Source organism: Arachis hypogaea, chromosome 13 (assembly GCF_003086295.3).
Source record: "Arachis hypogaea cultivar Tifrunner chromosome 13, arahy.Tifrunner.gnm2.J5K5, whole genome shotgun sequence".
NCBI classification, from domain to species: Eukaryota; Viridiplantae; Streptophyta; class Magnoliopsida; order Fabales; family Fabaceae; genus Arachis; species Arachis hypogaea.
The window spans coordinates 17,637,609-17,652,578 of record NC_092048.1 but is presented as its reverse complement, the minus strand read 5'-3'; the positions used below and the strand labels follow the sequence as shown (position 1 = coordinate 17,652,578).

The 14,970-nt window shown below is 32.0% G+C and overlaps 1 protein-coding gene across 1 annotated transcript; it reads left to right on the top strand.

Annotated features, from left to right (window-relative positions):
- Positions 1-201: 201 nt before the first annotated feature.
- Positions 202-4,156, top strand: LOC112737526 (probable beta-1,3-galactosyltransferase 2). Its single transcript, XM_025787463.2, has 11 exons — positions 202-712; positions 1,493-1,589; positions 1,712-1,767; positions 1,856-2,067; positions 2,180-2,240; positions 2,449-2,521; positions 2,630-2,750; positions 2,938-3,025; positions 3,121-3,246; positions 3,347-3,456; positions 3,631-4,156. Exons 1-11 carry the CDS (start codon positions 600-602, stop codon positions 3,777-3,779), a joined length of 1,206 nt encoding a protein of 401 aa, XP_025643248.1. The 5' UTR covers positions 202-599; the 3' UTR covers positions 3,780-4,156.
- The last annotated feature ends 10,814 nt before the right edge of the window (positions 4,157-14,970 follow it).

Here is a 14,970-nt window from a genome sequence, read left to right as displayed (position 1 = left end):
TCATTTTGTCCTGATCAATCAATCTCTCATTGTGAATGCAGGCTAATTGACCACAGAAACACATCTAAAAGATTAGATTAGAGAGGGGGATTTGGTTTAAGGAAGGGATGGAGGGAAAAAGGGCATAAAGGTAAATGAGAAGAGGAAACAGTTACAGTTAGTGTATCCCATTAAAGAAAGACAAGGACAGTTTGGTAAAATGAAATGCCTGGTCAGTTAAGCAGTCTCTCTCTCTTCACCTCTGTTCAACGTTCCCTTCCCTTAACACAGAATGAAAGAGAGAAAGAAAATAAAATTCACATCACACACAAAACACACCGAAACACAGCATCAAATAAATAAAAGCAACAATCCAACCACCAAAACAAGTTAAAAAAAATAAAAATAATTATAAAAATACACAGCATCTCTGTTCTCATTCTCTCTCTCTCTCTATCTCTCTCGTATCTTCTTCTTCTTCGGAAGGACCACCTCGCTTTCTTTCAAAGTTGCTCCCTTTTCTTCGTTTTGTACATGGGTTTTTCCTCTTCAAGCTCCTAAAATTGAAGCTAGTTAGTTTCACAATTAAAGAAGAGGAAAAGAAAAGACCCAAAATTAGAATGAGTTGGAAAAACAGGGGAGAGTTTCTTCCTTCTAGAAGCATTGTAACTCAAAGATGGGCACTTTTGCTTTGTGTCGCAAGTTTCTGTGCTGGGATGCTCTTCACAAACAGGTTCTTTCTTCTCTCTCTCCCTCTCCCTCTCTCTAATAATGTATTCTTCACTGTTTAGTCCACATTTTTTATATTACTGAAAATATGGTAATTTTAATTTAATTACTTCTTGAATTCGCTGAGTTTCAAGCTATATTCTCCAATGGTTTATATGTATTTTCAGTATTTGTTTATTTGTTAAATATATATTTTTTTAATATTTAGTATTCTTAGATCTCTGTGGCACCAATTTGTTTCTATAATTGGTCAATTTATGGTTTTGAAGTTCTTAGTTAATTCATTGCTTAGTCAATTTTCCCCCATTTTAGTATTTTATCTTACATTCTTATGTTCATTCTTCTAAAGCTCATAGAAGAAGTTGATTTACATAATTAGATCTGAATTCAATTGTCATGAATTATTCTAAAGAATCCCAATTTTCGGTGTAAGATTCCCATTATTGTTCTCTTTATCTCGGATAGTTCATAGTTGACTTTTTAAGACTTAATGAACGTCTAATAAGTAATAGCATCTCTTCCTCTGCTCTTTATCTTCCATTTATTTATTTTTAGTGAAAATAAATTCTTGTATAGTTGTAGTTTTTTTGGCTTTGGTTAAGAATCAGTAGCTCCCGAAATCTTCAAACATGTTTCATTTATTTTCTTATCCACTTTGTTAAGTTATTAAGGATATGAATATCAGATTTGTATGTGAAAAGTGAAAACATTGACATGGAAAAAGGTAAGAGAAGTTATTTGTGGTGCTTTTGTGATTGAAGATGTTTTTTTTTTTTCACAATAGGATGTGGACTGTTCCTGAACCGAAAGGACTTGCGCGATCAACATCGACAGAATCCGAAAAATTGAATGTAGTTTCGGAGGGTTGCAATTCGAGAATTGTGAGGATTAATTTCATATTATATACTTGATTAATTTCGACAGCCATGCTATTGTCATCTTAGAGAGTATATCTTTCGATAACCTTTTTCTCATATTTATGTATGTTGGCTTTGCTTTTTAGTTGCAAGAGACTCAAGATATTTATAAGGAAGCTTTCAAGGGTCATGGTTCCTTGCAGTAAGTCATATATGTGTTACTATTTTAAGTCTAATAATTGTTTTGGTATTTTGGATGTTATACTTATGGGGATTTGTTATGGATGTAGAAATTTGGACAAGACTATTTCAAATTTGGAGATGGAATTGGCTGCTGCAAGGGCTGCTCAAGAATCAATAAGAAGTGGCGCTCCTGTTCCAGACGATATCAGGATGTCCGAATCATCCGGGAAGCGAAAGTACCTAATGGTTGTAGGTATTAACACTGCATTCAGCAGCCGGAAAAGAAGAGACTCGGTTCGTGCCACCTGGATGCCACAAGGTTCATAACTTGTTTTGATTTTCCTAGTGTCTGTTTAGGATTTTATGTTATTCTGTTCAGTGTTTTGGTTATGGATTATGATGATTGGTTTTTTGGATAACATGGAAAATAGGTGAGAAAAGGAAAAGGCTGGAGGAGAAGGGCATTATTATGCGCTTTGTAATTGGTCACAGGTAGATATATAATAGTCAATCTTCCAATCCTTTTGTCTTATTCCAATTTCGAATAGTCTAAAAAAGAAAGTGGATCATTTTCATCTTGCATTTTAGTCTTCATTCTTCAGAATTATAGTTCTATTTTCTGTAGTGTATTACCACTTAGAGAGTTCATGAACATTGTCGACCGAATTATAAATTGACACTTTTTTTATCCTTTATATAGTGCTACATCAGGGGGTATCCTGGATAGAGCTATTGAAGCAGAGGACAGAAAGCATGGAGATTTCTTGAGGCTGGTAATTTTACAAATGCGATCGTTTAGAACCTCTTGATAAGGTTATGGTTTTTGAAGGGGAAATGAGAGATGCCACTGGTTTTCAAGTCCTTATGCTTTGTCCATGCAGAATCATGTGGAAGGATACCTTGAATTGTCGGCAAAGACAAAGACATACTTTTCGACTGCTGTTAACTTATGGGATGCTGACTTCTATGTCAAAGTCGATGATGATGTTCATGTAAATATAGGTATTTAAAGATACAATTTACTGTGATAATCTCTAAGTTTATGTTAAGAGTTGGCATTTTGCTATTACTTGAAGCCTAAACTACTTGAATATTCTCTCCTAAACATCTTCAACCTGTGCCGAATTCCAGACCTTGGTTTAGTTTCCATAGTATGTTACCCTTAATATGCTATTCAATCTTTTTTCAGCAACACTGGGAGATACTCTAGCTAGACACCGATCAAAACAGAGGGTATACATTGGATGCATGAAATCTGGACCTGTACTATCTCAAAAGTGAGAATTACTTTTCTTTTTATGCTTTGTTTGTTGAATGAAGGAGTAGAGACTCTTCGAATTTTAGTTTCTTACCTACCTATATTGTTGCTCAGAGGAGTAAGGTACCACGAACCGGAATATTGGAAGTTCGGTGAGAATGGAAACAAGTACTTTCGTCACGCCACAGGGCAGTTGTATGCCATTTCAAACGATTTGGCTACTTACATTTCAATTAACCAGTAAGTCCTAATTCGCCTCGTCGAGGAACCGAAAAACAGAATCAATTACAGATGAAATCAATTTAAAGAACAAAGGTAGCTAAGGTTGTGTATGTTTTAGGAATGTTCTTCACAAGTATGCCAATGAGGATGTGTCGCTTGGATCATGGTTTATTGGACTCGATGTGGAGCATATCGATGATCGAAGACTCTGCTGTGGCACTCCTCCAGGTGAATACTTTTCCAGCAAAGACTATAAATTATGTTAACCTCAAATCTTAGAAAACAAGTCTCCTTGCATTGCAAGCATCGTGGGCTAGATCGCGATTTTAGATCAATTTTTGACTACCTTGTAATATGATTTATGTGAACAATGTAAAATCCTCGAGTTGGTAACTCTTGCAGACTGTGAATGGAAGGCTCAGGCAGGCAACATTTGCGTCGCTTCGTTCGATTGGAGCTGCAGTGGAATCTGCAGGTCTGCGGATCGGATGAAAGAGGTACATAGAAGGTGTGGAGAAGGTGAGAATGTTTTGTGGAGTGCCTCTTTCTAGGAGAGTTCTTCCAAACTCAGGAAGATCACTATTCACTACCATGCTGTGAGATTTTTTTTTTCCTTTTGTTCTTTTTCTGAAGCATGTATAGAAAAGTTGTCATTTTAATATTTTATACAAGATTTAATCTTGTGTGTGAAAACGAGAGAGAGTGTATATGGTTGTTCCATGGAACTTCTAGATTTTAAGATAGAGGAGATTGACCATGGTAGCAGCCAAAAGAGAAGTACCACCACATAGTACACATATCCATTCTTTGATGCTTGAAGGGCCACTTTTGTTGTTAATAGTTTCCATGGCTATCAAGCTCCTAATAAAAAAAAGTAATAGATTTTATTTGGGTGACTTTTTGCTACCCTTTCTTCCTTCTGCCTAAATTTCATTTGTCCTCCTTTTTTTTTTTTTGGTTGAAATAAGTGTTCTCTTTATTGCTTGTATTAATCTCTTCTTATCCCACATTTGACTTTATGAGTAATGTTATATCCACAACGAATCTAGAAAAATTTCAGTCAGCCAAACTATATATTAGGATATCTTGATTTTTGACTTCTCACTTTTCTAATTATTTTTTGTTAGGTAGTCTATATAAATTTAATGTTTCTATTAGCTTTTCTTTTTAAAATTTAATAAGACAATTTTATTTAATTTGAGATTAATTTAACACGACATATATTAGTAAAGTCAAATTTAATAAAATAATTTTATAATAATTTATATAATTAGATTAACATAATATAATAAAAGCAAATAAATATTATTATTATTATATACTAATCAAAATAATTTTATATTCTAATAGGACACTTGCTCCTGCATCAATATACATGAATCCCTCTATTTTACTGGAAAAATCTAAGGATAAGTTATCTCAAATAATTCACAGTGAGCTTGGTTCCTTAGATCTGCTGTCTCAAAATTATTTTCAAAATCAAATGTACTACTATACTATAACAGTATCTAAATAGAGTGATCCAATGGGTTACAAGTGTACAACATAGAACTCCTTTTAGTAGTCTAAGTAGGATTGGAATTGAGTTAAGCTAATTTATGAGTCAGCCTGAGTTCGACTCGTTAATAGTTTGATAAGCTGAACTCGTGAGCTAGTAAGTTGAGTTTGAGCATAAAATTGAGGGTCCGAATCGAAACCGTCCCCATTGTAATTTTGGATTTAAAATCATCTTTAACATTTTTTTTCGTATTAAAATCGTCCTTTTAATTTTTTTGGATAAAAATACCCTCACCACTACCAACACAAATTACCTTCTCCACCACCACCACCACCACCACCACCACCACCACCACCACCAACACCAACACCACAACCACTACCACCACAACCACCACCACCAACACAAACACAAACACCACCACCAACACCAACCACCAACACCAAAAACACCAAACAACAGCAACAACACCAAACAACACCAAACCAAGAAGCAGAAACAGAAAACAAGAAAGCAGAAGCAAGAAAGCAGGAAACAGAAAGGCGGAGGCGGCGAGGCAGAGACGGCGAGGCTGCGAGGCGGCCGCCGTCCCCCTCCCCTTCCCCCACCCCACCCCGCGTCCTTTTCCCTTCTCCCCACTCCGAACCTGTGTCCCTTTCCTCTTCTTCTCTGGCTTCTTCCACTTCCCCTCCCCTCTCCTCCATCACCACCACCACAGAGCCGTCGTCGCCGTCCCCCCTCCCCCCTTTCCCCTTCCCCCACCCCCACCCCGCGTCCTTTCCCCTTCCCCCCACCCCGAACCCGCGTCCCCTTCCTCTTCTTCTCTGGCTTCTTCCACTTCCCCTCCCCTCTCCCTCCATCACCACCACCACAGAGCCGCCGTCGCCGTCCCCCTTCCCCCTTTCCCTCCCCTCTCCCCACCCAAACGCGTTTTCTTTTTTTTTTTTAATTTTATAATTTTTTTAAATATAGTATGGGTAGTTTAGGAATAAATTAAAAAATTTTATTAGAAAGGACGATTTTAAAATGAAATGCAACATTAAAGACGATTTTAAGTCAAAAATTACATCAGGGACGGTTTCGATTCTGACCCTCAACGTTAGGGACCAAAACAATACTTATTCCTAAATTAAATGAGTTAAACTTGAGTTTGGATTAGCTCAACTCATTAGTTCGTGAGTTGACTCAATTTTATATATATATATTATAGTTATTTTTTATATATAATTTTGATGTAGGACATGAATAAAAAATTTATAATTCATAGATAGTCAATATATAAAATTGATCTGTTTAAATAATTTTTAATATATATAAGTTATGATTTATCGATATAGAATTATAGATTATGTTCTGTTATTTGAGCCAGATTGTGAGCTCGAGCTAACTCGTGAATTTTCGGTGAGTCGAACTTAAACTTAAGAAATAAATTTAATTATTAATGAATCGAGTCGTGAGTCAAACTCAATTTTCGTGAGCCAAACTTGGTCAGACTCAGCTCGAATTTTTTCCAGTCCTGAGTATACAAGAAAATTATGTGTCTACCAACTGATTGTTAGTACACATATTTATCAGAAAAGAAAAAAGAAATATTAGTACATATATTTATTGAGAAACACACAAGAATTAACACTTAGTATAAAACCACCAAAATTTCTCTTTATTATTTATTTATTTATAGGGTTAAGTAAGTAACTAACTCCTAATGCGTAATCTTAATTAGAAAGGTAACTATTCTAATAAAGATGTCGAAAATATCTTTTCATAATAATTTTTGTTTAAAAAGTGTGACTTATTTATTTAATTACACTTTAAATAAAAATAACACTTTTATAACATCTAAAAATCAAGTCTTATAATTTATTATCTAATTGTCAAAATGAAGTATTTTCACATGATCACAATCATAAATCTTTCACCGGAGTAGCCACCAATGAAAAATTATCTAAGGAAAAAAAATTCCAAGGAAGCAATTTTATGGTGATACGAAACCAATGATTAAGAGGAAAGGCCTAACACTTTCCAACAACTAATATAATGGTACAATCGTTTTGCTTCTCGTGGGAATATATCTTACTTCTTTGAACCTTTAACATCAGCAAGAGAAAGTTTCCTTTTCGTAAGTTGCTTAGATCTTTTTTATAGGAAAGGTAAGAGTGTGATTAAGACGTAAAAGTTAATTGTTCTTGCATCATGGTTTATTGCTAAGTAGCTGCAACTCCTGCAACTCCACCTAATAAGTTGACCATATAATTATTTTTATCATCTATTTAGAGTTTGATTATTTTTGTTTTCATTTTTTAGTTTTATTTTTAATATATTTTGTTTTCAAGAATTTATAAAAAGAATTGATAATAATGAAAATAGATTTTAATTGTTTTCACTATTTTTATTTTTTTTCTATAAAATTTTTAAAAATAAAAATATTAAAAAAATAAAGATAAAAAGTAAAAAATCATTTTTCCATTTTCAATCATAATTGACTACGCAATGTAGAGGAGTAATAATCAAATCAATGCCGCAAATGCGTGAAAAGGATTATAATGAAGAGTTAAAGAAATTTTTTTTTTTCTAATGTTTGGAGTAAGTTTTATTTGTGTTTTTAATGTTTAAATCGTACTATTTGTATTTCTAACGTTTGTAAAAGTGATTTAATGTTATCTTATCGTCAATTATACATCATAAATTTTAGTAGGGAATTTTAAAAATTTCTTCATAAAGTTAAAATACAAATGTATGAGACAGTAGGAGTGATCACGGGTATCGGGTATCTGATTATCCATTCGAACCCAAACCGAACCAATTAAATTGGTTCTGAAACCAACGGGTAATCGAATCTAATTCGAACCAACCCGTGGACTCGACCATGTGTTAATTAAATAAAAAAATAAAAATTTAAAATATTTATGCCTTTTAATATGTTTTGAATTTTAATGTGTTTGGTGTTTAACATGTTTGGATTATTTCTATTGATTTTATATGTTTATTGTATTTACAGAATTTTTAAGATAAAAATTTTATTTTTTTATTTTTTTTATGAATTTTTGTTTTATCGGATACGCAATTACCCAAACCAATCCATTCTTAATCGGTTTGGTTTAGTTTGATTCGAATACATACACAGAAAACTATAAATTTAAACCAAACCGAACCAATTACAATTAAATTGGTTCGGTTCTAATTTCACTCCAAATCTGAACTAATCCAACCCGTGATCACTCCTATGAGACAGAACCGATGGTCCATTACAAAAAGTAGATCATTAAAAGTTGAAATTAATCTTTGCAACATTTACATAATTATTTTTCTAAGGACATAATTGAACCTAAACATAAATAGTGGGTATAATATTGAAATCGAACACATCCAAGTGAAACATAATTGAGAATAAATACATTAAAGTGAGAATAATTGAAAAATACAATATGATTTGTTAGTATAATTGATGGTATGATAACATTAAATCACTTTTATAAATGTTTGGAATAAAAATAGGACGATTTAAACGTTATAAACACAAATAAGAATTACTCCAAATGTTAGAGACAAAACAATACTTTAATATTAATTCTAATATTTGAGAAGAGTTTTGTTTTTTTTAGAAGAGTTTTATTTTTTTAATTTTTGGAAGAATATAAAGACAGTCTACATAGGACATTAATTATACATATACCTACTATATTATAATGATACATTATTTTATAAAAAATGCTAGAGCACTATTAAATTTATTATTTTTTATTATTAATTAATTATTAATATTTAAAAATATAGGATAAAGTATGTTATTAGATTACTAAACTAAAAAAATTGAGTTGATAACTAAATAATAATAAAAAATAATAAATTCTATAGTCTCCTAACAGTTTTTTTTTTTTTTTTTTTTTTTTTTTTAATCTCAGCTTCATCTACTACTTGGATTATAGTTAACATTTTTATTCTCATGCAATTCAGATTTTCATTTTAACACTATTCTACTCATCTATCAATTTTTATCGATTATTCAAAGTTATTCGACCCGATAAGAAAAAGAAAAAGCTTATAATAGTTGTTATTTATCTTCTTAGACATTATCATCAATGACAAGCAACACCTATATATACATTACAGAAATCAACAAAATAAAAAAAATATCTGAAAAATATCACACATATAATCAAACACACAATCAACATATCCTAATCTGCAAAATCAGCATATCACTAATAAGTGTAACATGTATCTTCAAGATCCTAAGAGCACTTGTTGACGTGTTCCTTTTGTCGCTCATTGCTCCAATTTATTGCTCTTATTGAATTCTTTTTCATCTTTGTACACAATTGTTAAATTCTGAAAACTCTATTTCTCAAAAAAAGAAAAAAAAAAATCAATTAGTTCTATTACACCCTTTAATCCAATTCACCATATTTTTTTTTGTGATCCCATCACTATTAACTCGTCCTCCCTAATATTAGCTTCTTCAAATAGAAATTGCACTGTCATAGAATTCGATTTAAACAAGGCACATGCCCACCATATATCTAGTTACTATCATTTCTCACCTTTGTTTTTATTTGTCTTTTAATGCTCTTTACTTTATTATTATTCTACAAGTAAACATTGTTTTTTATTTTTTTCCATGCATTTTTCCACGTTTCCACCTTAGTTCTCAATTTTTTTTTTAAATTTCTACAACTCCAAACTATTAAAACAATAGCAAAAAACAATATAATTTACTTACTCCTTTTTATATTCTCACTTTTTTTTATTCATCCAATTTTCAAATCACTCTCAACTCATCTATTATGTATTAAGTTAGCATAGCTATTCTATACTTTTCACATGACAAAAGAGTTATAATATCTATATTGTAACTAGGGCTGGAAGTGAGCTAAGTCAGCTTATGAGCCAGCTCGAATTCGACTCATTAATAGCTTGATAAGCTAAATTCGTGAGCTGGTAAACCAAGCTTGAGCCTGAAATTAAGCTCATAAATTAAATGAGCCGAACTTGAGTTTGGATAAGTTCAGCTCATTAGCCGTGAGTTGGCTTGATTATATATATATATATATTAATGATCTTAATTATTTAAAATTTTAGATTTATTTTTTACTTATAATTTTGATGTAGGATATAAATAAAAAATTTATAATTTATTGATAGATAAATAATATATAAAATTGATCTTTTTAAATATTTTTTAAAATATATATGTTATAATTTATTGATATAGAATTATAGATTATGTATTTATGTTTTTATTATTTAAGCCAGCTCGTGAGCTTTCGGTGAGTCGAGTTTGAGCTTAAGAAATAGACTCAATTATTAATGAATTGAGCTCAATTTTTGTGAGTCGAACTTGAGTTTGATCTAACTCGACTGACTTCCAACCCTAATTGTAACTTCATATTTTAAAAATATGTATGTCTTCAAGTATTTCTAAATCTTGAGAAGAAGTTAAATCAAAGACATTTAATAATTTTAACTCATTTTGGTTCTTAGTGTAAAAATTAACTTTATCTGAAAATTTTTTTATATTTTATCTCATCACTTTCATAAACAAAACTGAAACAGAGAAAAAATTAAGAGAATAACATAATTATATATCATGATTAAACTTTCAAGTGCAACGAGACAGATTCTATCATAAATTAGGGTAAAATTTTTATTATAATCAAATTAATTACAACTATTAATTCATTGAGTTATTCAAACCAAATCTATCAACTACTTATAAGTTCAAACCATCAGTTCATACAACCAGTAAGATCAAAGTAAGTTTACCACAATTAGTGGATTCAAACTAATTAAATCCACCAAATCGGTAAACTCAAACCAAGCTCACAAAACCTCCATATTAAAACTAAAGTTATAAATGCTTAGCAATTGAGTTAAGCTCTTGGAAAAATACTAGTACAATAACACTTTTGTATATTGTCTTTAACTTTCGCAAAAAGATTCATTGTTGTTGCAATACTCAATTCACCCCCCCTCTTGAGTAATTGTGCATAGGTTCTACATCTCTAAGTCCCAATACTCTCTAGACCTGCTAACACTCTTGCTGACTTAGGCATCGGAATGTCCTTGCAGGTACCACCCCCCATTCATTCATACTTACAAGTTGGACGGAGGCCCCCAAAGCGCAGACCCTCTCAAAGGCTCCCTCTCTCAGACGATTGGGCCAACCAACGCCATCCAGCTCATTAATCTCCGGTTACCTACCGTAACAAAAACTTAAAGCCAAAACAAGAAAAAATGACAATGTATTAATGATTAGATAATAATAAAAGATAATGACAGCATTATAATAACAGGTTTGGCAAAATCATACAGAGAAAGAACAATATGGAAGGACAATGACTTCAGAAAATTGGAAGTGCATTTAACAATTTGCATTCATATGTATGTTTCCATTTACATAATTCAAGGAAAGTAAAGAAAAGAAATATCACTTCATCAATAGTATTTTTACATTTTGCTAAGCCTTCTGTTTGTCCGGCTTCTCTTTCCCAACCTTGTATTTACATAGAAAACATTATTTATTCTTTTTTTATTCAAAAAACGTCTTATGATATCTTCATTTTTATTAGTTATTTTACTTTTTATGTTTATCTCTTTTTAAAATATAAACATATTGAAATAATTATTAATGGAGAAACTCGAAAAACCCAGTAAATTCAAGTATGTTTGAAGGTATAATTTAGTTTGAGTTCATATAATCTATTTGGCTGAGCTTGGTTTAAACTCATCAGGGTTTATGTATGTTTGGTTTGATAAGTATTTTGAGAACTGAATTGAGAATAAAAAAGGTTTAATTACTCTGTTGATCTCTATAGTTTCGTGAAATTTTTAATTAGGTCCCTATACTTTTTTTTTTAATTGGGTCTTTGCACTAATTTTTTTTTTCAATTAAGTCCCTTTTAGTAGTAATTAGCTTAATTTTATAGGGACCCAACTAAAAAAAAAGAATTGGTATAAGGACTTAAGTAAAAGGAAAAAAAAGTGTAGGGACCCAATTAACAAAAAAATTTGATGCAAGGACTCAATTAAAAGAAAAAAAAAGTATAGGGATCTAATTAAAAATTTCACGAAACTATAGAGATCAACAGAGTAATTAAACCTTTTTTATTCTCAATTCAGTTCTCAAAATACTTATCAAACCAAACATACATAAACCCTGATGAGTTTAAACCAAGCTCAGCCAAATAGATTATATGAACTCAAACTAAATTATACCTTCAAACATACTTGAATTTACTGGGTTTTTCGAGTTTCTCCATTAATAATTATTTCAATATGTTTATATTTTAAAAAGAGATAAACATAAAAAGTAAAATAACTAATAAAAATGAAGATATCATAAGACGTTTTTTGAATAAAAAAGAATAAATAATGTTTTCTATGTAAATACAAGGTTGGGAAAGAGAAGCCGGACAAACAGAAGGCTTAGCAAAATGTAAAAATACTATTGATGAAGTGATATTTCTTTTCTTTACTTTCCTTGAATTATGTAAATGGAAACATACATATGAATGCAAATTGTTAAAATGCACTTCCAATTTTCTGAAGTCATTGTCCTTCCATATTGTTCTTTCTCTGTATGATTTTGCCAAACCTGTTATTATAATGCTGTCATTATCTTTTATTATTATCTAATCATTAATACATTGTCATTTTTTCTTGTTTTGGCTTTAAGTTTTTGTTACGGTAGGTAACCGGAGATTAATGGGTTGGATGGCGTTGGTTGGCCCAATCGTCTGAGGGAGGGAGCCTTTGAGAGGGTCTGCGCTTTGGGGGCCTCCGTCCAAGTTGTAAGTATGAATGAATGGGGGGTGGTACCTGCAAGGACACTCCGATGCCTAAGTCAGCAAGAGTGTTAGCAGGTCTAGAGAGTATTGGGACTTAGAGATGTAGAACCTATGCACAATTACTCAAGAGGGGGGGGGTGAATTGAGTATTGCAACAACAATGAATCTTTTTGCGAAAGTTAAAGACAATATACAAAAGTGTTATTGTACTAGTATTTTTCCAAGAGCTTAACTCAATTGCTAAGCATTTATAAGGAGCTTTTACTTTCCAATAGACACCAACTCAAATAAATTGATCAAGCTTTTCACCAATCGGACTTAAGCTATTCCTTAAGTACTTACGAAGCTACTTTTCGATCACAATTTATTTGCTCAAAGGTAAAAGACAATAATATTGAAGAGATGAGTTTGGAGAGATGCAAACGCTATTTAGAGTGGTTCGGCATAATCCTTGTCCTACGTCCACTTTCTTTCTCAATCGCTATTGAGAAGTTCCACTATTGCCAAGCTTCAAGGTGCTCGCGCAAAACCTTTTACAATCCGAGTCCTTAGTTTCTAACACCTCACGGTATATGATCACCACTCGTATACTAACCCACTCCACTTAGAGATACCTTCTCTAAGATTTGCCTTGAGTACTTAGTATACTTCTTTGGTATCCTCACCGACTATAGTGTTTATAACTCTTGACTCAACCTTGGAGATCACACTCCAATTTACAAAGTGTTACAAGAAAACAATTCTCAAAGAATTGTTGAGATGAAATGAGTACTCTCTAGAAGAGTGTATGATTACAAGTTTAGCACTATTGAACCAATTGATATTGCTCTCTCAAATTGTGTATTATAACACCTTAAAAAATGTGTAGAATGAAAGAATATGAACAAGATAGTTTGCAAATACTCACATGTATGAAATAAGGCTTCAATCCATCTATTTATAGACTCCCCAAACCTTAGAAACGTTGGGGAGTTAGTGGGATGGAGCCGTTTTGTCAAAACTAGCCGTTTTTTATGTTTTTGAATCATTTGCATCGATGCATAACACTTTGCATCGATGCAAATGTGTCTTTGAAGCTGAAATTTGAATTTTCAGCTAGGTTGCATCGATGCAAACATCTTTGCATCGATGCAACAAGTCGTCGCATGCTTTGCATCGATGCAAGATGAGTGTGCATCGATGCAAACCTTAAAGAATGGCTTAAAATCACTTCAAAATGCTTATGATTGATCTCAAACTTGTTGGAGTCAATTCCTATGCTTTTGTACCTTTGAAAACAAGTTTTTAAACCATTTGGCTAGCATCGAATTGCAAGATGTGCATCAAAAAATTTTGTGAGTGTGTGTTGAGAGATTTAGCAATTGGTTCTTAACAAGAAGTTACCTAAGTCCTAAGACACTATACTTGTCTTCAAATGTTGTGGACTTGAGTTTCTTGTTGTTGTTGTGTTGCTTTCAATTCTTCATTCCTCAACGTTGAATGTTGGTTGATCTTTCAACATGCTTGTTCATTCAAGTTGTTTGTTGGTTTGTCTTTCATGTCGTTTGTTGGTTTGTCATTCATCAAAACCTACGAATACAAACTTCGCATACAAGCAACATGATTTACAATTTCCCCCTTTTTGATAATGACAAACCAATTTTGAGGATATGCATTTATAAATGATTTTGAAAGCAACAATAATGCACTTTATTTTATAGAAAGCTTTGGAGAAGACTTCACAAAAATTTTGCAGGAGTTCCCCCTAAATATGTGCATTTGTTCCCTTAAAGGGCGTTTATCAAAGAAAACGATTTAGATATCAAGAAGTTTTTGCTTAGCGGAAGTCTTTTTGAAATCATTGTTTCGCAAACTTATTTCTTCTTTTCAAATCCTCAAACTTCTTCTTTTTCAAAAGTTCAAAACTTCAAATATCCTCAAACTTTTCTTCCCCCTTTTGACATTATCAAAAAGAAAGGAGTTTGAAATGTGTCATAGAAGCATGCATAAAACAATGAATTTTTTTTTAAGTTCAATATCTCTATTAATTCTCAAGGATGAGATATTCCCCCTTTCAAAAAGAATTTGATTTCCTCTTTTTATATATAACAAGCATGCATAATTCCCCCTAAAGAAGTGAAATATATCAAGGCATGCACATTAACTTAAAATAGGGGTACCAAGCCTATTTTGAGTTATTCACCAAATAAGCATACAAGCATTAATCATTAAACAAAATTATGAAGGAAATATCAAAGTATTTAAACCATAATAGAAATCCTTAGCTTACTAGGATTTAGTTTAACAATTCATATAATCAAATAAACATAAAGCAATAAAAAGTGACTTGATGAAGAGGAGACAATCAATCTTGGTCTTCATCATCATCATTATCCTCTTCATACGGTAGGTGGATGCCGAAATGCTCATATAAGTCATCAATACGACGATCCAAGCGACCCGTGCGATGATCTACAC